This window comes from Eleutherodactylus coqui, chromosome 1 (assembly GCF_035609145.1).
Source record: "Eleutherodactylus coqui strain aEleCoq1 chromosome 1, aEleCoq1.hap1, whole genome shotgun sequence".
Lineage (NCBI taxonomy): Eukaryota > Metazoa > Chordata > Amphibia > Anura > Eleutherodactylidae > Eleutherodactylus > Eleutherodactylus coqui.
Window position 1 is genome coordinate 451,895,128 of NC_089837.1, and position 26,484 is coordinate 451,921,611.

General features: G+C 43.0%; 1 protein-coding gene across 11 annotated transcripts in view; it reads left to right on the forward strand.

The window, feature by feature from the left end:
* Positions 1-26,484, forward strand: part of LOC136582474 (serine/threonine-protein kinase Nek5-like) — a 61,275-nt gene that overhangs the window by 7,302 nt on the left and 27,489 nt on the right. For 8 of the 11 annotated variants that reach the window (XM_066583546.1, XM_066583610.1, XM_066583591.1 and 5 more), the window contains exons 1-10: positions 3,309-3,421; positions 8,066-8,202; positions 11,299-11,395; positions 13,866-13,963; positions 18,953-19,036; positions 19,123-19,193; positions 19,766-19,852; positions 20,218-20,272; positions 21,807-22,007; positions 24,863-24,959. In XM_066583546.1, coding sequence (XP_066439643.1) covers positions 8,086-8,202; positions 11,299-11,395; positions 13,866-13,963; positions 18,953-19,036; positions 19,123-19,193; positions 19,766-19,852; positions 20,218-20,272; positions 21,807-22,007; positions 24,863-24,959 — 907 coding nt within the window. In that variant the 5' untranslated portion in view covers positions 3,309-3,421; positions 8,066-8,085. Of the gene's footprint in view, positions 1-1,313; positions 1,391-3,308; positions 3,422-8,065; positions 8,203-11,298; positions 11,396-13,865; positions 13,964-18,952; positions 19,037-19,122; positions 19,194-19,765; positions 19,853-20,217; positions 20,273-21,806; positions 22,008-24,862; positions 24,960-26,484 lie in introns of those variants that run through there. The other 3 variants (XM_066583572.1, XM_066583554.1, XM_066583563.1) reach the window with 2 other exon arrangements.

The window sequence follows — 26,484 nt, forward strand, 5'->3', positions numbered from 1 at the left end:
AGTTTATTTTGCGTGAAGTGGTTACATTTGTAATATGTGTAATTGGGACAAAGAGTCTCTTTTGGCATAAATTTGGCTTATAGAAAGTTTGAAACTTTAGTTTTGCTATCTAGACATATTCCTCTGACATAGGCAATACAATTCGTTTTAAAGAGGAAAGCAACTCTCTGATTTTGTGACAAAATTCTGTCCTAAAACCGGAGTGGATATATTGGCGGCACTTGTTGGTCTCGGTCGTCCAACCAATCTGCCACTTTTGGAAAATAAATGCATATATGAATACTAGAGAATAACTAAATCAATCAATGATCAATATTGTTTATATGTCACGTCTGGTACACTGAACTGCAGGTGACTAATAGTCATAGAACTGAATAGAACTCGAACCACAAGGATCGAAATGTCAGAATAACCCAAACTAGACGGGACCCTCAAGTGGAGCTTCCATCCCGAGAAGGACGACCCCGCTATGGCAGAGACATCAGAACTGCTTCTTAAACCCTAAAACTAATAGACCTAAATTACAAAAGCTGTAAAACTATAACACAGTTCTCCAACACACCATGTGGCCTGTACACAAGCAGCATAACCAGCGACGTCCAGGAAACCTAAACTAAATAGCACAAGAAAGAATCTGATTGACTGACTGAGCTGACGATCATCCCAGCCGGTCCAATAGCAAAGCAAAACTAATAAAGTACCTGACTGGCTGGTGGAGCTATCAATCATCTCAGCCAGCCCAGCAGCTAGAAGCAGAAAGGGTGCTTAACCCTTACCTGCCGAGACTTGGGGAAAAACATACCAGTGCAAAACAAAAGCAGAGTTCACAGCCTAACCAAGTCTATGACTTTACATTTATTGTTCTGCTAGTGTCTCTTTTTGTGACAACGAGACCCAGGAAGAAGGGTCCTAATTGCAAATACAGCTTCTTCACCTATTCTAGTTCTGTCCCTGCTATGGATTATTAGTAACAGTTCATCATACTGCTTTTCCTTTGCTTAAAAAGGGACCCTTGTTGTAACTTTTAACATTGTAGACTACAGAGAACGGAAATGTATTGTGTTTTTTGTTTTCTTTTCCTGTTAATGTGAATGAGGCATAAGGTTTGGAAGTGTTCATTGCAGCCCCACAAAGTAAATCTAATTTCACTTAGTAGTTGACAATTTGAAAGCAAATGCCAAAAGCAATCGACCTAAATAGCTATGATGCTGGATACTACTTGCCCTTTAAAACAGAAAGTCCTCACAGTGATGACTTGCACAACATGTGCTAAATTTTCCAGCTGCCTACTACTCATGGCATGTACTGTAGGGTGGGAAGTATAAGGAATAGTTTCATTTTCTGTATATAGAGCTGGATAGGAGCGAGTAGGTAGGCGGCAGACTACACAGTAAGTGGCAAGTTTTGGTACATTTCACATAATGCATTAATCAATCCATAGACTCTAGCTTTAAAGGGGCACTCAATTTTGATCATGTAGAGTTGACATGCTCAAATATTCCTATGCATGTGTTATTAAGATTCGGAGGGGGCAGTGCATTCATCTACATATGTACTATATAGCTGTAGGGATGTGCTACGTATATATATTGGGGAACAAGCCAACCAGAGAATAAACAGTATCAAACAAGGATGCCATATAAATTATAGTACCATGTTAATAAATGATATGAGGGATTTCCCATTGGAAAGACCCTGAAAAAAGACCATGTGAAAATTCTTGGAGGAACAATAGAGGAACGGCACACTGTGGAGTTCTATGACAAGGGGCTCCAGAATTATTATACTATGGGAAATACGTGTTTTTACTAAAGCAAATATGTCAGGAGAGCTAACATGTCCAGATTGAATGCTCAGGGCACCCTGAGTCAACTTGTGTTAATGTGATAGACAATGTGAAGTCTGTCTTCATTGACAAGATGGAGAAGAAGTGGTAGAGGGTGATGGCTCATGCTGCCAATAGGAGTCTATGGAGCGAGAAGGAGGGAGAAAGGTGCAGGCACATAAGTGTAGCTGCTGAAACTAATAGGATTATTTAGGCCGGTCTCACTTAGGCGATCCGGATTCTGCATGCGCCAGCCTAAAGCGGAATCCAGCTCTAACCCCGGCCGGTGACCCTGTGTACCTGTAATTTCTTTACTGTGGATGACTGGAGATTTTTTTTAAAATATTTGTATTTCCCATGCCATGTGACGGGTACCAGCAGTCTATTCACAATGTTTATAGCAGAAGGGGCTATGGGTTAGACTTCAATGAAGGCTTTCTGTGCGAAGTCCGCAGCAAAATAGAACATGCAGCGTTTTTGTTTTTTTTCCCTCCGCTCACGGAAATCGCAATTCGTTACCGCGAGTGTGAAGGAAAAAGCGATTTTTTTTATATACCTGTCAATGCATGCCTTTTGCTGCAGATCCTCCGTGCGGATGCAGACCGCTGATTCCGCAATGGAAATCCAGTCGTTTAAGACCGGCCTTACTGTCCCACAGCTACTGGAATGACATACACACTGCTCAGTACTTTTTTAATTATCCTTCATGCTAATGTTATCTTTCAGTGTGTGCTACAGAGAGCAGAATCTATCATTTGCTCTATGAGCAGTCTATGGAGGCAGCATGGCAGCCAGTCTATACCCACCAGCTCAGAGAGAACTGAAAATTAGAGACAGAGCCTGTAGAGAGAGTAAATTGGGAAAAATACAGGATACAAGTCCTATAGTGGCCAGAAATATTGTTACTTCTCATATAACCTATGGCAGCTTGTTCTGAAATGTCATCTGAAAGTGCGGATACATTTTAAATGCCTCTATTCTGGAATTGTTCAGTAGATCTATATGAATAAACTGAATTGCTTCACAGTGTCCTCACTGTACATTCATACTTACGCTATATATTAGTTGTGTCTATTCTGTAGCTATCCAACGGTTATTAAATTACCAGTCCTAGCATGCTGTGACAGTCTGTGCAGTCAGGACATGCTGGGAGTAATAACAGTTACCCAACAGTTCGGAGAGTCGCAGGTTGGAGATCACTGCTATATATGATGCTCATAAGTTTTGTGCATTCTACGTAAAACATGAAAAATTGGCTCTTTTGCACGATGGACAAGTCCAAAAATATGAGGAAGTCCAAAAGTCTAAAAAATATGAGGAAGTTTTGTAACCTTGCTGGTAGAAGCTGAGTTTGTGCTCCTGATAGAAAATGAGGTTTCCTTGTTTAGCTGCGTAAAGTGACACCAGGGGGCAGGAGCTGCAGGTGAGTGCAGGACTGCATCTCCCATGATGCACTGGAGAGGGCCAGTGCTGTGCACCTGCAGGAAAGCTTGTATTGCATATCATCCCCATCCTGAGGAAGACCGGCAGCCGGCAGCTCCTCCTGGAGAATACATGACTGGGTGTCCCGGATGTGATCTGGGCATTGTATAGCGGGTGAGTGATTGCTATACTGGCAGTGTAAGGATGACAAGGTGGGGGGCAGGCAGTTCTGGAGGTGCTCCCTTCCTATATGTTGTGTCTTGTAACCTTAGAAACACGAGGAGGGGCATTCAGTCTGTAATGCTGAGAACAGGAGCGATCTAGCAAGAATACTGAAGTGCAACAAAAATAATGTATCTAAATGTATACAAAACTAGAATCTCCAGTAACTGTAGGCACTCGAGCCATATTATTTTCAACTTATTTAAAATTGCTCACCCACTTCTTAGATTTTTCTAGGAAAGTTGGTTAACTGATATACTGTTGTTACCATTACAGTCACTCAGCTTTCCTGAATGCTTGCCTGTTAATGGAGATGTCTGGGACTTTTACTATTAATGACCTATTTTGAGGATAGGTCATCAGTAGTTGATCAGCGAGGGTCTGCTGCTTGTGATCCCCACCGATCAGCTGATCCCCAGGCCCGCTGTCAGTGCAGACAATGCTGGGAGGGGGTAGCGCTGTCTGTAGTGCAGTGGTCCAGTTTGGTACTGCAGGCACAGCTCCCATTGAATTCTATGGTAGCTGTGCCCGCAGTGCCAAACTTGGCCACTGCAAAGTTGACAGCACTATTTACATCCAGCACTTTCTGCATTGACAGCGGGCCCAGGGATCCCAAGTGGCAGACCCCCATCCATTTTGCCGCAGATCAGCAACATTGCAATCACATTGATAGCAATGTGTGCGGATATCTGCATGCAAAAAAAATGCCATTTAAAGCAAATCTGCGTGGATTGTATTTTTCGAGCGGACATGAGGCCTAAATCCTCAAGTACCCAAAACAGGTCCTGGTTTGAGGATTCCACCTGTGTCAATGAATCATATAAGATTTGGGATCCAGACCTGCTCATCTTCTAGACCTGGGGGTAAAAAAGTTTTAGGGTCATTTTACACGGGACAACTGTTGGAAACGGAAGCGCCTGACAGCCTTGCCAATAATAATTGTTCCTGTGCTTTTACACATGAGAGATCATCACTCCATAAATGGAGGCTAAATGGGCTGTAGATCGTTCTGGCCACCCACCGCCATTTGCAGTAAACAGACCGTTGCTCACAGATGAATGACTGCCGGTTTACAGAGGCTGATCATCATTTATGCCTGCATGATCCGAACAACGAACAAAGTATCATTCATCGTTCAGATTGTACAGGCATTTACACTGATCGATATCGTTCAGTGTAAAAGAGCCCTTACCCCAAGTACACGAATACCGCAAATTAAGTCTACCACCAGACGCCATTGCTCATTATCAGCTCTCTTGCCGCCTTCAGCTCCTTGTTTGCTTATAGACGTCAGCAGCAAACGGACAATGGCTGTAAACATTCGCTCAGCTCTCATGATGGCCAATAGTGACATCACTTGCGCAATACTAATAAAAACATGAGCTGTTGGGGAAACTTGAGGACTGGAGGAGAGGAGCAGCTCTCTACATGAACGGGTACGGGCTGTATGAGAAGAAGTCTACAGCCTAACATAATTATTGTTATACTGTGGTTTTGTTTGCATAATAAATTTTGGCCGCACCTTAATCTGTCATTTTATTGAACATGGTGATTCCAGTAATTAAGTAATTCATGCTAATATAGCACGGAACTCATACAAAACAGTCAGTTCTTGTATTGTTTTGTTATAACATGCTTGTATCTCCTGCCATAACCATTACCCATCAGGTATTAAAAGTTGTAATACAGGTTTTTTTTTTTAAATCAATGGTTATTTAATAAAAATGTAAAGTATACATCGACATAAACAAACATGCTTACCAATCAATGCTACATAGATAATAATAATCTTTATTTATATAGCGCCTATATATTCTGCAGCACTTACAAGACAGGAGGAATGAAAACAAAACCACAGTTACATAAAGTAATCAATTGATGGAAACAGTAGGGGTGAGGGTCCTGCTCCAACGAGCTTACATACTACAAATAATGGGGTGATACAGAAGGTAAAGGGCTGGAGATGTGCACGGTATGGGGAGAATGAGGGGTGCTATACACATAGACAATGGTCAGGCTGTATAGCGGCTGAATCGGTATGACTGCAGGGGATGGTTGATTACGGCTAGCAGGGAATTGCAGTCGGTATGACAGGGAGCATGTTATCAGGCGGAGTACAGAGGGTTTGGTTTAGGGGATGTGGTATGGTACATAGATAAAAGTATCTGATGCGTGTGAACATATAAAAGACCGTCTTGTCACCTGCAATACTACAGAGCTCAAAAGATTGACATGTTTGTTCGGAGAAATCTAGAAAAGCAATGCTATTTTGTAATTTACATCAAGTATAGTCTTGTGAGCCCATCGAAGGGAAGAAGGGGAATAGATCGGGAAGGAGATATAGCTAAGGGTGGGAATAACAAACTGGGAAAACAGAATAATAAAACATCAAAGTGAGAGAAGGCATATCATATTATTATTAACAGTATTATGATAATGTTTTCTTTCGAAGGGCTAGTATTTTCTCATATACACTATGTTCTCAGATTGGGTGAATAAAAGTTATGATATAGTTTTGAATTCGTTTGAATGGAACCGAACGTTCATAAAGCCCCCTAAAACTATTATTGTGTATAGTGGTGGGTCTTCAATGGATGTTGCTCAGTGGTTAGCACTGTTTCCTTGCTGCTCTGGGGTCCTAGGTTCAAATCTGACAAAAAGAACATCTGCATAGTCAGATATGAACCTAAGACTCCACTGCTGCAAGGCAACCGTGCTAACCACTCCACCACCATGCTTCTTTTTTCTTTTCCAGAGGTGGAAAAAAAGGAGAAACACAAACATAAAGAGAATATGCGAACTTCATGCAGATCTTGTCAGATTTGATCCTAGGACTCCAGCGCTGCAATGCAACACTGCACCACCATACTACTTCTACTTTCAGCTGGCATTGTTTATCTATTTAACTATCACACTATCTAATACTGCGCATATTTATATTTCTAAATTAGTTAAATTATTTAGTTACAATATTACAAGCGCATTCAATGACATTTCTCTTCAATGCTGCTACTGGGAACTGGAAGCATTGCAGAGCGCCTCTTGAAGTGATGGGCATCCATCTACTTCATAGGATCTCTGTGGTCCCCAGAGCAGAGCTATGCTTGACCTGAGGCATAACTTGAAGATTCTGGGCTTCAATACAAAACTGTAACAAGGCCACCAATCCACCAATATTATACTGATTCTTCTTACATGGCATTCATATCACAGGGGAAGGTCTTACGTTGCAGGATTCAAGATACGATGCAGTAGAGGGAGTAACCAAAATGCACTATATTTAAGAATGCAGGAATAAAAATAAACAATGCAATAATACCAATTAAATAATTGAACTTTTACTTTTAAATATCTAGGTACCAGCATCTGGAACATAGGAATAATAACACTTTGTGCACTAGACGAAGTAACAACAAAATCCTTTGAGAACAATATCAATAACATTTTGAGAATATCAGTCCCACCTCACTAAAGTAAAGATTACAGAATACAGCAAAAAGTCCCTCTTTAGGGGCTAACACTCCACTCTGATTCTATGCACAGGCTGGGGTGTATGGGGCACGTTTCACAGTGATCAATAGTGTACTTCCTTATCCCCGTTAATTTGTAACATTACTAATAATACAGTCTATTAGAAATATAGCATTTAAAACCCACCAGAAGTGTGTCCTTTACCTAAAGCTCATGCCCTGTCCTCCTGTACTAGTACCTCTACCTCGGTCCATGAGTGGCAGAATCAGCAATAGGGGTTCAATAGCCAGTCCAAATACATCAAAGCAATAGTCCTGTAAACTCCCTTTCTGCATCCCTGCCAGTGTGAACACCTAGTATTGGTGTTGAGGCTGGCCTCACTAACAGTACTGTTGGGTGAGAGTCACCACTACTACAGCTTAGGCTACAGTCGGGAGCGCTACTCTCCATGCTCTGGTTGGTACTCGGCCAGTCTTCTGTTTTGCTGGTTACGGTGAACTTTCTTGGCTGTCCTTTGTAACCAGCAGTCTCAGGATTTCCTGGTCTGACGCTGTCTCCCCTCTCAAACTGGTAGTCAGCAGCTCTTTTTTCTTCCTCCTAGTTCCGAATCTCTCTTGTTGTGCAACAAAAATTGTCCCTTTATATGTAAGAGAATCATCCAATCAATAAATGCCCACTGAGCATGTTCAGTTCTGCTGCGTCAAAAGTGGTGCAAATGTTTGTGCACGCAGTGATTTTGGTGCAATTTTTGACACCCATTACACTGTACCTCCATAGCAGCTCTTTAACACTTTAGGATAGTCTCTTACAGAAAGACACTTGGGCCTCCTCATACACCAAAGCCCAGCTGCTACTTCTGTACTTCGTATACCTCCTAGCTATATCTCAGTGCTTGATGTGGATTTTGCCTGTGACTGGTAGATTAAGGATCCGGATCACTGAATTCTCCATTAGTAAGTAAACATTTAAACAGCAAATGGACAATCCCTTGAAATATTCCCTCAGCTCTCACGGTGACCATCATAAAGATAAATGACCTCTGCAGTAAAGTACTGTGCTGTGTGACCTGACCATGCTTTTTATAATTTTTTTTTAATTCTAAATTCTTTTTTTCTCTTAATTAAGGCCTAATCTGACAGTAAAACATGAATAATTATGAAATCCTTCAGCTGATCGGAGCAGGAACATTTGGAAAAGCTTTTCTGGCAAAAAGGAAAAAGGACAACATCCAATGTGTCATCAAAGAAATGAATCTCTCCCTGGTGAGGTTTCTGCATTGTATTTTATGAGTAGAAGGGCTCATGATAACTATATATGTAAATGGTGTTTAAGCAATGCCATAATTCTCAGTTGCTCCATGTTCAGCCTCAGCGTTGGGTTCGGTTATACATTGCATATTTGTTGCAAAATGTTGGCTGCAGCATCTGCACTGAAATTCTGAAATAATGTAAATGAATAGATTAGTAACATAGCAACATAGTATGTAAGGCCCAAAACAGACATGTGTCTATCAAGTTCAGCCTATTAACCCCCAATGTTGATCCATTTAGGGGAAAAAAACAATGAGGTAGAAGCCAATTTTCCTCATTTGAGAGAAAAAATTTCTTCCTGGATCCAAACTGGCAATCGGAATAATCCCTGGATTACTGACCCTTCTGAAGTTATTGATGATTATAACATGTAATATTGTATAACCCAAGAAAGGTGTCCAAGCCCTTCTTGAACTCTTTTATCAAATTTGCCATCACCACATCCTCGGGCAGAGAGTTCCTTAAGGCCTATTTAGACACAACGTTTATCGCTCAAAATTCGCTCAAAAGCCGTCTTTTGAGCGATAATCGTTGTGTCTAAATGTGGCCATCTTTCAGTTTTTTGCTGAACCACAGTTCTCAGTTCGGCTTGAAATCCGTCCTTCAGCAGAACAGCTGATAAGACGGACCACACGCTGTGCTCTGCCCGGGGAGTGATGATAACAGGTGATAGCATTGTCTCAGCTGTTCTCAGCTGTCAGCCCCGATGGCAGAACAGAAGGAATTTATTCAGAGAACAAGGGCCGGTCCTCTGAATAAATTCAGCTCCTTGCCGCTCACATAGGCATTAGTACCAATTAGCAGTTTATACAAAATGATTGCTCAAAAGCCATTTTTCTGTCTAAACGCACCTATAGTCTCACTGTAAATGCCATTCAATTAAAGCATAAGAAATCAACCTTGGATTCTAGATGTGCTGCAGACATTTAGATGAGTAGTAAAAGTTGCCATCACTGTCACCGTTACCCTTATACATGCTGATCAGAATCTCACCAAAGCAGTTGTACATGTAAAACCAGTTCTAGCACAGGTGGCAACAGTTCTACTCTCTCCATTCACAGATTACAAGGTCCTATGGTCTACAAGTGGTGCCAGTAAAACAACGTCAATTTGATTTCCATAACAGCTACTCCACTCCATCACCAGAATCAATCCCACTTCTTATTGTGCATTCCCATGGGAGTCATTCCAGAACAAATCACCCAAGGAGTAACACCCAACCATCTCTGATTTCTACAAAACGTTGCACATTTGTTTTATTACTAAAAATGTATAAAGAAATCTCAATTTTCAGATCCTTCAGGTCATGAGGTCAAGAAATACAGGAGGCTCAATTTTCCAAATGTCAGAGAACCATCATTTTTGATAATTCTTACCACAAAATTTCAGGAAGGTGTTCTGTGGAGTTTTTGAGAAAAAAGTTCTTGCTGGTGACTAAATCTATACTGTCAACCTATAGGGTGCTTTTACGCAGGCTGGAATTAGCCTGCAGGACGAACCCAAATCCACAGCTGCAGAATTCCACACCAAAGTCCCGCACATCTAAATGCCGATTTTGATGCAGAATTGCAAACAGGTTTCAAGCTATTTTCAATTCAACATCAAAATCCGCAGGCAGCTTTGGATTTTGGTGCAGAGTTTGTGGCTTGCCATCCGCCCTGCAAGCTAATTCTAGCCGATGTGAAACCACCATAAGGCCTCATGTCCACTGGTGGGTTTGAATTGTGGACTCCGCGTGGGGTAACCATGCAGACGATCCGCAGTTCAAGCTGCCCATAGGGAGACATGGGCGTCCACAGCTTAATTAAAGCATGCAGAGTTGTTTTGCGGATCTTCTGGTCCGGAAAACAAATTGCAGCATGCTCCATTTTTCAGCAAATCCTACACTGACACTGCAGACGTGCCATGGATCCGCGTAAAGGCAGGAGTTAAAAAAAAAAAATCTGCACATCCGCAGTGCAGAAGAAAGAAGATCTGGGATGGAGCAGACTCGGCCAGGTCCGCAGAAGACCCAGACAGTTAGGTAATTGTCCTTGGCCGTGGGCAGGGTGACATTCTGCTGGCGGAATCCGACCCGCCCGTGAACATGAGGTCTAAGGCTAGTTTCACATGGCCAAGCATGATATCGGGCTGGGAAACTTAGCTCGATATCATGCTTCGGATACGTGTGATGTACCCGCGGATGTGAGGTGTTTTGGTGTCAAAAACGTCTCCCATCACTTCAGTAGAGCTTCAATGAAAAACCTTTCATTGTTTTTTTGTTTTTTTTTAATGGGACACCTCGCATCGCACTCGTGTGCACCTCGCACCCCGTGTGATGCGTTTTCTGGCCCCATTGAAAACAATGGGTGTGGCATTCCGAGGGAACGCCCAAAGATAAGACATTCTGCGTTTTTTTTCCACACCACAATGGAGTTCATATCCGTGTGTCTCGCAACGCACAAATCTCGCACGATTTTCTCGGCTGTGTGAAGGCGGCCTATTCTGACCAAATACACCTGAATATGCTTCAGATCATAAACTGGGTGAGAAATCTGCTTTTGAAACATATGCTTGTATCATTAATAATACATTATTTTATTGTCAGTAAGAGGCCGAGAATTTTTAGGAAAAATCTGCTAGAAATCTACAAATTACTGCAAGTGAATGACATCTTGCTCCTTTTACACATCTTCTTATGCCCAATAATTTCCAAGATATGAATTATTAAAAATGCCCCCTTGTATTTAATGACCTCATGACTCGATGGGTCTGAAAATTTGAGATTTTTAGATACATTCTAGTAATGAACAAAAGTGCAAAGTTTTGTAAAAATCAGAGCCGATCGGGTTTTACCCCCTGGGTGATTTTTTTCTGAAATGACCCATGGGCTGTTACTGTATCATGCTGTTAAAAGTCACGCATTGTACCACACATAGGCCCGTCCATGGTTGTATCGGTGACACACTGTGGGCCTGCGGGACAGTTGTATTATATATAATACTCAGTTGTTGACTGTTAGCCGGCTCATGACTGATATGTAATAATGACATCTTTTGTCTTCCATAGGCGGACAGGAAGCAGAAGGCAGAGTCCCGTAAAGAGGTCACCCTTCTTGCAAAGATGAATCATCCGAATATTGTAAAGTTTTTCACATCAATGGAAGGTTTGTTAATCATTTGTGAGAGAAAGGGGTAAAGGTGAACGATTGAGCAGGAAAGTACAAAATACTACACAGATGTAACCAAAACTAGCTTACTTCAAAACGACAGTACATTTAAAAGGCTACTTAAAGGGGTTGTCCACTTCTAGCTGTGGCCTAGCTTTGAAATAGGTTATCCAAAGCAGGGGTCCACCACCCAGGACCACCGAGGAATGGCCGTTTCCACTGGCTGTTGTCTTTGTGTACTGAGACGTTTTTCTGCAGGAAGCAGACAGCTCCATACACTGCACAGTGGCCCAAGTTGGTACTGAAAGGGGAGAAAGTGGTAAAGGTGTATGACCGAGCAGGAATGTACAGAATATTACACAAATGTAACAAAAAACTAGCTTTTTTCAAAACTACAGTACATTTAAAAGGCTACTTAAAGGGGTTGTCCACTTCTAGATTTGGCCTAGCTTTAGAATAGGTCATCCATAGCAGGGGTCCATCACCCAGGACCACCGAGGAACATCTGTTTCCACTGGCTGGTGTCTTTGTGTACTGAGACATTTTTCTGCAGGATACAGACAGCTCCATACACTGCACAGTGGCCCAAGTTGGTACTGCAAGATGAGTCCCATTGAAGTGAAAGGGACTCATCCTGCAACACCAATCCAGGCCACTGAGCAATGTACAGAGCTGTTTGCTTCCTGCAGGAAACTGCTCAGTTCACAAAGACACTGACCGCAGACTCTAGCCAATCTGCTATGGATGACCTATCCTAAGGATAGGTCATTAATAACTAGAAGTGGACAACCCCTTTAAGGTTATGTTCACATAAAGAAATTTTGCAAAGGATTTTGCAAAGAATCTGCGTCAAATCCGTGGCAAATTCACATCTCCCTAGTGTCCTATTGTCTAATGTTTGCCGTACCGCCTCTAATGGGAATTACACTATTCTTTTAAATCTATCCACAGAGTTAATAGCACCATTCACAATAGCTTTTGTGGCATTTCTGCATGCAACCTTTTTTTTGCCAGAAACCCTGCACAAGATGTTATATCAAAGTCTGCTATATAGTAAAGTATAAAATACACAAAGTAATATGCTGGTAATGTCTATGGGGTTTGGACATTTTTCTGAAAGCACAGCATGCTCTGAGTATGGTATTTTCTAGTATTATTTTTTCATAGGCTTCTTTATAGGAATTAGAAGAAAAAAATGCACGTTATAAATTTAACAAAATACAAAAATTTCACCAAAAAAACTTGTAAAAAACCCATAAATTTCTAGAATATTTTTCTGTATGCATTTAAAAACACTGGAAAAAAAGGTTTTTGTGAAGGAACCATAAAGGAGAGTTATGGTGCTTTCACACATGGCAGGAATTTCCACCACAGCCAAATTTGCGTTAAATCTGCATGTCTTCCATGCAGAATTTGCCACAGATTTGCTGTGTATTTCGCCTTTAGCAAATCTACAGCAATTCTAGTGGTAAATCTGCTATGGAATCCACATGTAAGATGTCGGTTTTGTTGTGATGGAATTTTTGCCACCTCTGAAAGCACCGTTAGTGTTCCAGTGAGGGTACAAGAATGCTTTAATTAAAGGAACACTTCTCTTTTGTACAAACTTTTTTACAACAGTTAACAGAAGAATCAAAGTGATGAGAAGTGAAAAACCTGAAATTCAGGTTTGGCTGCAGTTATTACCGAACTCCCATGGGTTTAAGTAGCTGAGATATGAGATGCTGCTTCTCAGGTTCCTCACCCTATTGAACGGCTTTAGCTGTCCCTGTACCATGAAAGGCGAACTGCGGTCTCTCATAAAATAATAAAAAGATTTGTTTACTTTTTTCCCAGTATTTCCAACACCAGGAGACAAGGTGCCATCTTTTCCAGTTTGATGTAGGCCTGAATCTTAGGACCCGCACCAATTCTTAGAATTAAGTTACAATGCTAGCGAAGAGAGATGAGCGAGTATACTCGCTAAGGCTAACTACTTGAGCGAGTAGTGCCTTAGCTGAGTATCTCCCCGCTCATCTCTAAAGATTCGGGGGCCGTCTGGGGGCGGGGAGCGGGGAGGAACGGAGGGGAGATCTCTCTCTCCCTCTCTTCCCCCCGCTCCCCTCTGCTCACCGCCGCAACTCACCTCTCACCTGCGCCGGCAGCCGAATCTTAACAGACGAGCGGGAGGATACTCGGCTAAGGCACTACTCGCTCTAGTAGTTAGCCTTAGCGAGTATACTCGCTCATCTCTATTAGCGAAGTGGCATCTTCATAGATTGTACCTGCCCTTTATCCATTTGAATGGCGTTTTATTGCACTTACCTGTACAGTAATTGGGTGAAAGTGTTGGGTGAATATAGTCCAGTTTGTGTGTCTATGTAATAACTTAGAAGAACTCTATAGAAATATACATTCTTTAGTAGTATATAGAATATTACAGCATAGATCTCTCCACATGCTCATTAATGTACACTTGTAATTTCAGAGAACAGTCATCTGTACATTGTGATGGAGTTTTGTGATGGAGGAGACCTGATGAAGAGGATTAAAAGGCAAAGGGGTGTTCTATTCGAAGAAGACCAGGTAGACAATGAAACATTCATTGTGTTTGAGATAGGCTGCCTGTCCACGGGCGTTGCTCCACTCGGGAACAGGAGCCTGCAGACGGATCTCCGCGGTCAGCCTATCAGAAAGATAGGCTGGCCGTGGAGAATCGCGGCAATTCGCAGCATGCTACAATTTGTGGACCGCAAGCGGAGAATCGCTATGATTCTCTGCTCGTGGACAGGGAGGCTGCGCTTTCCATAGCAACGCTATGGAAAGCGTGCATTGCGTTCTCCACGGCTGGGTTATCGCCGCGGGGAACGCAATCCAAAAACGCCCGTGGACAGGCAGCCATAATGATCCGCAAGGGTTTTACATAATGTTGATCGAACCTGTAGGACCCTGTTTTGGGTCGAATTTTCATCAAAGCTTGGGTAAACACAATTGTGAACCGAGCGTTTAACAAAGTTCTGCCTGAAAAAGGGTTTTACTGGTTCAGTTTACTCAACATTAGTCCTAAATAGAGATGAGCGAGCGTACTCGGCCACGCCCCTTTTTCACCCGAGCGCCGCGATTTTTGAGTACTTCCGTACTCGGGCGAAAAGACTCGGGGGGCGCCGTGGGTGAGTGGGGGGTTGCAGCGAGGAGTGGGGGGGGAGAGGGAGAGAGAGAAGGCTCCCCCCTGTTCCCCGTTGCTACCCCCCGCGCCGCCAAGCCTCCCCCCGCCCTCGGCGCCCCCCGAATCTTTTCACCCGAGTACGGAAGTACTTGAAAATCGCGGTGCTCGATCGAGTAATTACTCGAAACGAGTAGGTTCGCTCATCTCTAGTCCTAAACACTGGTGTATAAGACTGATTAAGAGTGATAAAAGCTCTGTAAAACACTGAGAGTGTTATATGGCGCTTTTATGGCTCTTAGACAGTATTATACACCAGTTTTAGGGGTTTTGGTGAACTTTTTGCAATAATTTGGTGAACTGGCTGAACTTAATTTTTCGCTCATCGCTAATTTTGGATTGTATTTGGTATGTGAAAGGTGTTAGTGAACTCCAAACCCCGAATGGCCAAATTGCATGTTGTTAGTTTGCTGCCACGTTTCAGTTTGCAAGGACCTCCTATGGCAATAACAAATCAGTCCAGCTTGTCTACTATTATGCATTATTTCCAGATCAAAAGAGCAAACTAGCTAAATTAAAGCTATCAGGGGCAGTTCTCAGCTGTCATTTAATAGCTGAGAGCTGCTCCTAATTGGTCCTTGCGTTGAGCCAATCAGAGGCAGCACTCACTCACCCATTCATGAATTCATGAATGGGTGAGTGAGAGCTGCCTCTGATTGGTAAGGGGTGTGACCAATCAGAGGCAGCCCATTCAGCAGGCGGGGATTTTAAATCCCTGCCTGCTGAATACTACACAGAGCAGTTCAGGAGAACTGCCGGACGGCCGCGGCTGAACTCCAGCTGCAGGGACAAGGTGAGTATATTTTTTTATTTTTACACATTTTTGGATGGTTTTCAGGCAAGGGCTTATATTTTTAAGCCCTTCCCGAAAATTCATGCCGCGCTCGCCGGCAGCCCATTGCTTTCAATGGAGTCGGCTGTATTGCCAGCTCCATTGAATTCAATGGGCGAACATCGTTCTTCTTTGCCACAGCTGTTACAGCTGTGGCAGAGGAAAATGATCTTTATAGTATATGTTCTCAATGGGGTCGGAGCTGCTGCCGCCGGCCCCATTGAGCGCATATATAGAACACAAGGAATCGCAGAACGCAGATAGGCACAATCTGCGATTCGTCGTGTCCTATAATTTATCGCATATCCGCATAAAAAGCGGACATGTGACCGATCCCACTGCGAAGCAATGGTTCTATATATGCGCAGATCGCATGCGCATCCGCAAATCGCGGCAAAAAACGGTCGTCTGACGAATGCCTGAAACAGATCTTCCTGTCCAGACACTTTGCACAATCATATACATGAATCACGATCACTCAACATACAACATAATTAAATAAAATAGGGAAAAAAAGGTTATTGATAATATATTCATTATCAAGTGATTTATGTAAATGTGTTCATATATAGCAGCATGTGAATAATGATTGACGAAGAGGCTCTGTTTTTAATTATCTAAATAGTTATTTTTAATGGGTATATATCTATATACTTGTCTCTCAGATATGATTGCTTGCGGACACCTTGTCTTTTAAGACAAAGTCAAATAAAGTTTGTTTAAAATTTGTAGCGCTTCGTGCGTTCCATGCGACGTAAGATTACGTAACATTTCCCACAGCGGGATTCCCCTCCCTCTGTGACGTCGGAGAGCCACCCATGGCGTCCTCCTGCAGCAAAAATCCACGGAATATGTAAGCTTTATATTGTCTGTGTTGTTTTAATGTATGCAGTTTTGAGCTTGAGAAAGGCTGTACTAGCCGAAACGCGTTGCTCATAATCCATAATAAAAATCGTATGCAGAAACATCGAGGAGACTGAATACTATAATCTTATCCATATGAGCGTGGAAACCTTTTTTTCCTATTTTATTTAATTACATCTTTTCAAGCCCCTCATTGAAATGCTTGAGTTTTCCTGCGTCTCTCCGCTCTGATGGATCGTGGATTAAAGATTTTTCTATACGCCTACCCGAACAACAGGTGCCGGTGGGGTTTTCCAATCCAAGGACACCCTACTGTGTACCAGGTGAGTTGATATTCATTATTAGCCAATTGGCATATATAATATTGAAACACACCTGGCGCACTCCTGACATACCTCTTATTATTTTATCAACATACAACATGATACATTTTTCAGACATAACCCAGACGTTAACCCACTCAGTGCTGCAGAGGTTCAATACACATCCTATTCATGCAACATAGAAGACACTGACAACACATAGGCGCAAGATAAATGCATTCATACTTATGAAGGGGCTCCATTTACTCTGGGCCACTACACTAGCTTGCAGGGACAGTCACAGACAGCAGAGAGCCCTTGTGCAAGAATAGTATATAGACCCAGTGTTCTTGAATAGCTCATCATAGAGCATCTACCTTACTAAAATAAGATACTGTCTTATATTAATTTGTGCCCAAAAAGAGGCACAGTGTCTTATTTTTTGGGGGGTGTCTTAATACTTACCTAGCAGGCGCCGTCCCCTTCCCTCTCCCTGCTCTCCAGGAGCGCTAGCATTCTTCTTTGTCATCCTTAGCGGTGAAAGAACGTTCTCTTGCTGGTAACGTGAGTTGAATCACAGATTGCTGTGATTGGCGTCTGCGAAGGGAGTTTTTCTTTTTTTTTCATGTAGTGTAGCTAGGGCTTATTTTTGGGGGGTTATCATCGGGGTAGGACTTATTTTTGGGGAAACGCAGTATGTCTTTTGCATACCTTATAGGTTATGGCAAACCGTTTTGTGCTGAGAACCCCTTTGCACCATCTATGAATCCTTTGTGTGATTGTTCTAAGTAAGAGAAACCAAGTAATCTTGTAGATATGATACCTTTTAATGGCTAACACAAATACATGATGTTATAGCGAGCTTTCAAACATACTCAGGATTCTTCCTCTAGCTTAATCACTTTGTGTGTTAGTTCTTGCTCAGAGATCAGCTTCTCTTTTCATTTATAAAACTAGCTTATATACATGTTTCGAGGTCAGCCAACCTCTTCCTCAGTATTTGCTGGGGACATGCATCATGACCTGGATGCTGACATTTGCCAATTGGAGGACGCGGCTGACAGCAGGAGAGGTGAGTAACTTTTTTATTATTTTTTTAACCACTTTTTTATGATTATCGGGGAAGGGTTTATATTTCAAGCCCTTCTCCGATAATCATTCTGCGGGGCTTGTCAGAAACCACTGCTTTCAATGGGATCGGCAGCAGTGCCGATCCCATTGAAAGCAATGGGATAGCATGCTGCTGACTTCTGCCACAGCTGTGACAGCTGTGGCAGAAGTCTGCGGCATTCTCCATATCTTTTCAATGGGGCTAGCGTTGCTGCCGCTGGCCCCATTGAAAAGACTGGTGACGTTGCAGCGATATCCCAGCGATTTTGGGATATCTGCCTGCGTTTTTCTCGCACTGCGATGCGATACATTTAACTTCGCATCGCAGTGGAAAAAAAAACGCCAGTGGGTCGGAGCCCTTACAGTGTATTCGCTGTCAACTTTTCGTTTTGAAAAGTCAACAGCCAATACGACCTGTGTGAGGCCATCCTAAGGCCTCATGTCCATGGGCAAAATATGATTTAAAATCCGCAGCGGATCACCCGCATGCGGATCCACACCCCATAGGGATGCATTGACCACCCGCAGGTAGATAAATACCCGCGGATGGTCAATAAAAGGGAATTAAAAAAAATATGGAGCATGAAAAAAAATGGACATGCTCCATTAAGGCCTCATGTCCACAGGGAAATTCAGGCCCACTACGGATTCTCCATGAAGAATCCGTAGCGGGTCCCTCCTGCCCCGCGGACATGAGGGCTGAAAATAGCAATTACTCACCTCTCCGCACGCTCCAGATCTTCTCTTCTTCGCGGCTTGATCTTCTCTCCGTCGCGGCCGGATCTTCTTTCTACGGCCCGGCAGATGTGCACGGCACGCCGGTAGCGTGCCGCGCGCAAGTGCCGGCCCGAAGAAAAAAGATACGACCGCGATGCAGAGAAGCCGCGAAGAAGGGAAGATCCTGCAGGAGACCCGCACCTAAGGCCTCATGTCCACGGGCAAAATATGATTTGAAATCCGGCAGGAGGGACCCGCTACGGATTTTCCACAGAGCATCCGTAGCGGGCCTGAATTTCCCCGTGGACATGAGGCCTAAGACCGGATTTACATGAGTGTATATATATCTGTGCCACATCTTTGCACACGCAAGTGTGTTTTTTACTGTTCTTCTTGCATGCGCAAATCGTGCAACCTCCATAACATAACTGTATATTTAATGTATATTATGTCATGTATATTGATCGTATGTATTGATGTTATTGGACAGAACTCACTTTAGAAGTAAATTGAACCTGTCTTTACAGATCCTTAACTGGTTTGTGCAGATTTCTCTGGGTCTGAAACACATCCATGACCGCAAAGTACTTCACCGCGATATTAAAACGCAGGTAAAAGCCACATGATTATACCGGATGATACAGTAGCTGATAATCGTCATGTAGCCATCTATTGATGATTTCACTTTAACTTGCAGAACATATTTCTCGCTAATAACGGAACACAGGTCAAGCTGGGAGACTTTGGTTTAGCAAAGATGCTGAACAAGTAAGTGGATTATATGAGTTCATTACACATTGCTTACTGTTCGGGACAAAAGGCCATCATAAAGAGCCTTAACCCCTTAAGCACGTGGTCGTTTTTTTTTTTTGTTTTTAATTTTCGGTCTTTCCTCCCCACTTTAAAAAAAATCATAAACCTATTATTTATCCACCAACATAGCTGTATGAGGGCTTGTTTTTCTGCAGGACAAGTTGTATGTTTCAATGGTACTATTTAATGTACTGAAAAAGTGGTTGATATGGAAAAAAAACAAAATTCTGCCATCTTTGGGGGGGATCTTGTTTCTACGGTGTACACACTGCAAGAAAAATGACATACCGTTATTCTATGGGTCAGTAAAATTATGACAATAACAAATTTATATAGTTTTTTTTTTTTTTGCTGTACTACTTTAAAAAAATAAAATATATTTGGGGAAAAAATAAAGTTTTCTGCCCCCATCTTCTAACAGCCATAATTTTTTTATCAACATAGTTGTGCGAGGGCTCATTTTTTTGCAGGAAGGCCTGAAGTTTCTATTAGTCTAATTACATATTTTTCTCCTGTTTCCACCAAAGCACAATGGAGCTGGTACAGAGTCATGTAGGAACTCCATACTACCTCTCTCCGGAAATCTGTGAAAACCGACCTTATAACAATAAAACGTGAGTTACTATTTAGAATACTATGGAGGACATAGAAAAGACACAAATTTTGCAGAAGTGGGGATACAAGGAATACAGGTGTCCAGACTGTCCTCAGGGAGGGTGGAAGAAACACTTTAGCATAAATTAAGCTCTGCGTGGGAATGACATAAGATGAATAAATAAATGAATAAAAAACGTGCTGCCAAACAAGCAGGGGACGTCTGCAATCTTTATTATTTTTCTAATCGCATGTTCTTCTTGAATCTTTGATATTTCTTAACATTTTTCAATAGTTTTGAGCAGCAGAGATAATTAATGGGATGCACCATTTTCATTCAGTCCACAGCAGCATCTAAATCAATGTTCTTCTCTGTTTGCTTTAGGGACATCTGGTCTCTAGGATGTGTGCTGTATGAACTTTGTACCCTCAAACATTCAGTGAGTAGTGTATTTTTACTGGGCAAACATTGCATCGGGCACAAGCATAGTAACAACAAAAATATGTAAAATGAAGAATAGAAAAAATCTGATTATACAAAATATACCCACTTATATGCAATTATTTGTATCAGTCTCCTGCTTTTTACTTTAAATGGATTGTCCAGGATTAAAAAACAGCGCCACCCCTGTCCACAGGTTGTATGTTGTATTGCAACTCAACTCCATAGGAGTTAAAGGGAGTTTGTCAGCAGATTCATGAAGTCTAACTCTGAGTTGAGCTATGCATCACACAGGTGGGCCATGCAGACTTCTCCTCACCCGCATTATGCAGGCTGACAGCTCTTTTCCCTTTTGTATATAGAGAGACAGGTGCCAGTCCGCATGCTGTGGGCAGGGAGAGGCTGGTACCTCCCGCTTCTGTAACTCTTAGAGTTAAACCTGGTGACAAAATTCCTTTAAAGTGAATGAGGCTGCATGGAAATATCACCCACAACCTTTGGACAGGGAAGCTCAGTTTTTTTTAAAGAAGGCAGCCATGTTTTTCTAATCCTGTACACCCTTTTTAAACATACCATGTGATAGTTCTAAAATATTACAAGAAATATTAACATTCATATAATACAATATTAACACAATTACTTGCTTGGAAAAACGGTGACATGAAGATAGCATGCATCATGGAAGACTTATTGGAGAAGGAGTTATAAGAATTATGGTGATAGACAAGGGTGTACATGCATCGAGAAGCCCTTGGGGAGGAGGAGCCTAGTTCTGGTTTGTGCCATCTCTTGTGTTATTAAACAGGTTGTTCTGGTATGCAACAAAATGATCATCGTCCAAGAAATCCGTGCCAGGATGGGTGAATGCATCTCTAGATTGCAGGGGAAAGGACGAGGACAAGGGGTGGGAAAGGACAAAGCCTTGCGCCTCACTACTGTTAGCATTAGGCCCCAACCTGGCTGTAGCCCCACTCCCTTTCCACTCTAGCCTGGAGATGCATACCCTGGAGAGAGCAACCCATACTAGGGCAGGTTTCACAGTGGCTGTATGGACGGCGGACATTTTTTTGAATATATGGATAACACCATCAAGTTGGAAGAACCTGTGCCAGATTCCTCTATCCAGCAAACAAGAGGAGGGTTGGTAATTGGCCAATGGGTCATTGAAAAAATGTGGAGGGGAAATCGAACAGCAGACCCTTTTGTCCTAGGTGGTATTGGCAGAACCTGGCACCATAAAGCTGGCTCTGGTTAGATCTTTGCTATGGAGCCCCCTATCTTATATGTACCCCACTGGTGATAGAATGAGAGTTATTAGCTATCATAATCATTTGCTTCAAATGATATATATGGGGCAGCTTGTGTCACTCCCTCTTAGTACAAGGTTGTGCTATATCCTGGGTCCGCCCTCAGCAGGGTTGCCAGTATTGTAGATGAGTGATATATGGAAATCCATTGCAAGTTTTCAGATTGTGTTGTAGTCTTTCTGTATTGTAACATAAATCACCAAATATTATGTATTTTTTTTGCAGTTTGAAGCCCCCAATTTAAAGCAACTAGTGTTGAAAATCTGCCGGGGTCGGTATGAGCCGCTTTCTGTAAAGTATTCCTATGATCTGAGGACATTAATCTCTCAGCTCTTTAAAATATCCCAACGAGACCGACCATCCATCAACTCAATATTGAAGAAGCCTTTTCTAGAAAGGCGTATAACCAATTTTCTGAGTCCAAAGGTGAGGAAATGTTTTTCTGTCTTTAAAGGAATATTGACTTTTTGTATAATGAAAAGTTCTGCAATTTTCTAATATATTTTTCAGTATCATTTTTCTGGTCTAAGGAGTTTGAACAGAAATGGAAAAACATGGCTGTGTTCTTACAGCCACATTCGCTTCAGTGGATGCAATACCAGACACAACCCATGGACACCTTTGATGCTGCTTAGGGCCTCATTCAGACCAGCGTTTTTATGTGCATACATAGCTGTGCACAAAACCGCGTGTCTATTTGAACCCTGTGTTTTCCAATGATGTGTTCACATGTCCGTGTTTTACAGGCGTGCAAACGCTCGCACCTGCAAAACATAGGACATGCGTGCACAGCATAGGTCCGTGGTGCATTTAAATATTCCCCAGTGTTCAGTGACAAGGGGACTCCCCACGGGGAGTGAAGAATCCCCTGCCACAGCTGTGGCAGAGGATCGCGGTGTTCTCCCATTGCTTTCACTGGGGCACCACTCCTGCCGGCTGCCCCATTGAAAGCAATGGGCTGCAGGCAACCCCTACAGTGATATTCGGGGAAATGCTTTCAATATAAGCCCTTCCCTGAAAATCATCCCTAGCTGGTGTAAAAAATTTAAAAAAAAATATTTAGGCCTCCTTCACACGGGCGACAAAGTCGCACGATTTTGTAGCGTTGCTACAATGCTACAAATCACATGTATGAGAAGCCCATGCTTTCCTATAGGTTCCTTCACACATGAGATGTTTTGTAGCATGCTTGTAGCCCATGTTTCCCTATGGATCCTTCCTCTCTGTTGCATCGCATCGCACGAAAACGCGGTTTGCATGCGATGCAATGCAACTTTGACAGTAGTAAATGCTACTGTCAAAGCTATAAACTAAGCCCTAACTGCCGGACAAAAAAAAAACACCATACATCACCTCTCCCGCTCTGTCAGCCTGGCCGCATCTTCTCCCCGGGTCCCAGCACTGATCTTCTTCTCTTTTGGCCGGGGATTCAAAAATCCCCGCCTCCTGGAAGCGCTGGCTGTGATTGGCTGACACTTAGTCAATCACAGCAAGTGCTCGATGAATGGCAGTGATTGAACCAATCACAACCATTCTTTGAGCACTGGCTGTGATTGGATAAGTGTCAGCCAATCACAGCCAGCACTTCCAGCAGCTGGGGATTTTTCAATCCCCGGCCAGAAGATGAAGAAGAAGATCAGTGCCGGACCTGGGAAGAAAATGCAGTGGCGCCCCAGACAGTGCAGAAGAGGTGATGTATACTTTCTTTTTTCTCCTTTAGTTACAGCTTATTTTCGGGGTAGGGCTTATATTTCAAGCCCCCCCCCCCCCCCCCCGAAAATCCTTGCACGTGATGCTATAAAGTCGCGCGATTTTGTAGCGTCACATGCGACTTTGTAGCGCTACAAAGTCGCGGTATTGCTGTGACAAAATCGCAGCGATGTGATATTGCTGCGATTTTCTCGCAGCGATGCGGTGTCGCCCATGTGAAGGAGGCCTTACTCACCTCTCCGCCGCTGTTGGGGCTCAGGCGCATCTAGCTGCTTGTCTTCCTGCACTGCTCTCAAGCTTTTTCAGCAGGCGGGGATTTAAAATCCCTGCCTGCTGAAAGGGCTGTGTCTGATTGGTTGAGTGCTAAGCCAATCACAGACAGCCATATATTTATATATATATTTATTTTTATACACATGCTAGGGATGATTTTCAGGGAAGGGCTTATATTTAAAGCCCTTCCCCGAAAATCACTGCAGGGGTTGCCGGCAACCCATTGTTTTGGATGTACGTGGATGCACAGTTTTGTGCGCACCTATGTATGCACATAAACACGCTCGTCTGAATGAGGCCTAAGAAAGCACTCAAGTTTTTCTAATCCAGTACACCAAGTTTTTGTCTTTTAATGGTTTTGTCTTAGTCCTAGTAGACATATACCAGATACCCTATGTGGAGGTGAACATTAGCAATCCACCCTCAGTGGAACATCTATTAATTTTAATATATATATATATATATATATATATATATATATATATATATATATATATATATACACCGTATATACTCGAGTATTAGCCGACCTGAGTATTAGCCAAGTGGGAAAACTTATTGACTCGAGTATAAGCTGAACTATAGCTAGGTAAATAAAAGACATCCATACTCACCTCCCAGCCAGTGTCTGTGCAACAAGCTGCTTGAATTCTTCCTGCTGTCATCCCCCACTGTCCTCTCTGCTTGGCTCTGTCAGGGCTGTGTAAGTAAGCACTGTGATTGGATTGAGTGCCAGCCAATCACAGCTGGCGTTCAATCCAATCACAGCGCTTACTTACACAGCACTGATGGAAGCGGATTTGAAAGCCGAGCAGGGAGATGACAGCGACAAGAATTCTAAAGCAGCTTGATTGGCTGTGAATGATTGAGCACTGGCTGTGATTGGCTAATGCTCGATCCAATCACAGCTCTGACGGCAGGGGATGACAGAGCCGACCAAAGAGGACAGCAGGGGATGACAGCGGAGAGAATTCAAGCAGCCTGCCGCACCGCCACCGGAGACACAGACACCGGCTGGGAGGTGAGTATGGAGTTTTTTTTAAAAAGCCTTCCCTGACTCGAGTAGAAGCCGAGGGGGGCTTTTTCAGCACAAAAAAATGTGCTGAAAAACTAGGCTTATACTCGAGTATAGACAGTGTGTGTGTGTATATATATATATATATATATATATACACTATTTTCAATTAAAAGTCATGAAGACAGAATGTATGACTCCTATAGACACTGAAGTTTTTGTATCCCCACATTTTGTGCATTTGATTACTAACGTGTCCAGCTATTAATTGCTGTATGTCTAGTTAATAGAAGAAGAGTTCAGCCATACTGTGCTACACCAGAAGAAACCTTCACCCATGAAACAAGCACATGGGCCAGGGATACCTAAGCAGGCACCAGGTAACAATGCACCATTCTTTAAATGAAGTCTAACATTTGATTGCTCTCAGTAATGCCCCTTTTACACAGGATGATTCTCGTTTGCCCAAGTGAACTAGCTGGTGGCGTCATCATGATCACATCCGCACTCGGGTCACCAGTATAGACTGTTCTCGCTCAGGCTAGCTTCACACGGGTGAGTGCAATATGGGGCTGTGAATCCTGCCCCCATATCGCACTCCTCACCATGTGAAAACCCTGTGGATGTGAGGCGTTTTCATGGGAAAACAGCCTCACATCACTTCTAGGATGCAGGGATCCTCTGCTACAGCTGTGGCAGCCATGGCAGAGGATTGCAGAGTTCTCCCATTGCGTTCAATGGGGCCGGTGTATTGAAAACAATGGGGCTACAATGCTAGATTACACAGCCAGATAGAACATTCTGCGATTTGTTTCCCACATAGCATCGCGGGAGTGAGCATGGGGGAGCGGGGGGGGGAGAGAGATTTTCCCCCGTTCCTCCCCGCTCTCCCCAGCTTCCCCCCGAATCTTTTGGCACGAGCTGGCATGTACTCGAAAATGGCAATACTCGCTCGAGTATTTTGCCTTAACGAGTACACCCCGCTCATCTCTATTCTTAGCCCGTTCCGCCATAAAATCCTGAGACTTATTCAGGCTTGTGTTGAGTGTATCAGTGTAATAAACTTCATAATTTCCAGGTTATGTCCCTTGTTACCAAAATGCTCAGTCACAGGTAACTTGGTCTTCCTTTCTTAAATTGTGTGGTGATGAGATCTCATCCTTACTTTAAGATTTGTACTGTTTCTCTAACGTAAAGACCCCCAATCAGACATATAGGGCAATGTCCCAGGGATCTTATAGTCCTGCTGTGTGTTGAGGATTCATAGCCTGTCTGTGGTTTTATATGTGCAAGCAGGTTTGGCAGCTTCTTACATCGCTGAGATAAGATTCTTTAGGCGTGTCTGAGGACAATGCATTCCGGAACACAAAGTTCCTCAAATTTGGAGATTGCCTGTAGCATAGGAGGGGAGGGTCCGGGAATATGGTTCTCAGACGGTCATCATTGTGAAGGGTATGATGGAGTTTCCTTGCAGTTTTCTGTAGTACCTCTAGCTGTGAATTGTAGGTCACCACCAGGGGTACGTGATTATGTTCTACCTTTTCTCTGAATTGGAGTACAGATAGTCCCCGACTTGCGAACGTTCGATTTACGAACTTCGCAAGTTACGAAAAATCTGTACTGCACAGTATGATGTAATGCTATGGCATTATATACTGTGCAGGGACCAACTTCTATTAAGCCTGTCCGGTCAGATCGCGGGACGCTGTGCGGTTGCTAGGCAGCTGGGGGCCTTCTGAAACACCCCATGGCTGCCTATGCAGAGCGCCTATCAAGTCATGCGCTTGATGGGCAATCTGCATAGGCAGCCCTGGGGCCTTTCAGAAGGCCCTCGGCTGCCTAACAACCGCACAGCATCCCGCGATCTTATCGCAGGACACTGTACAGGACCCCTAAACATTGGGT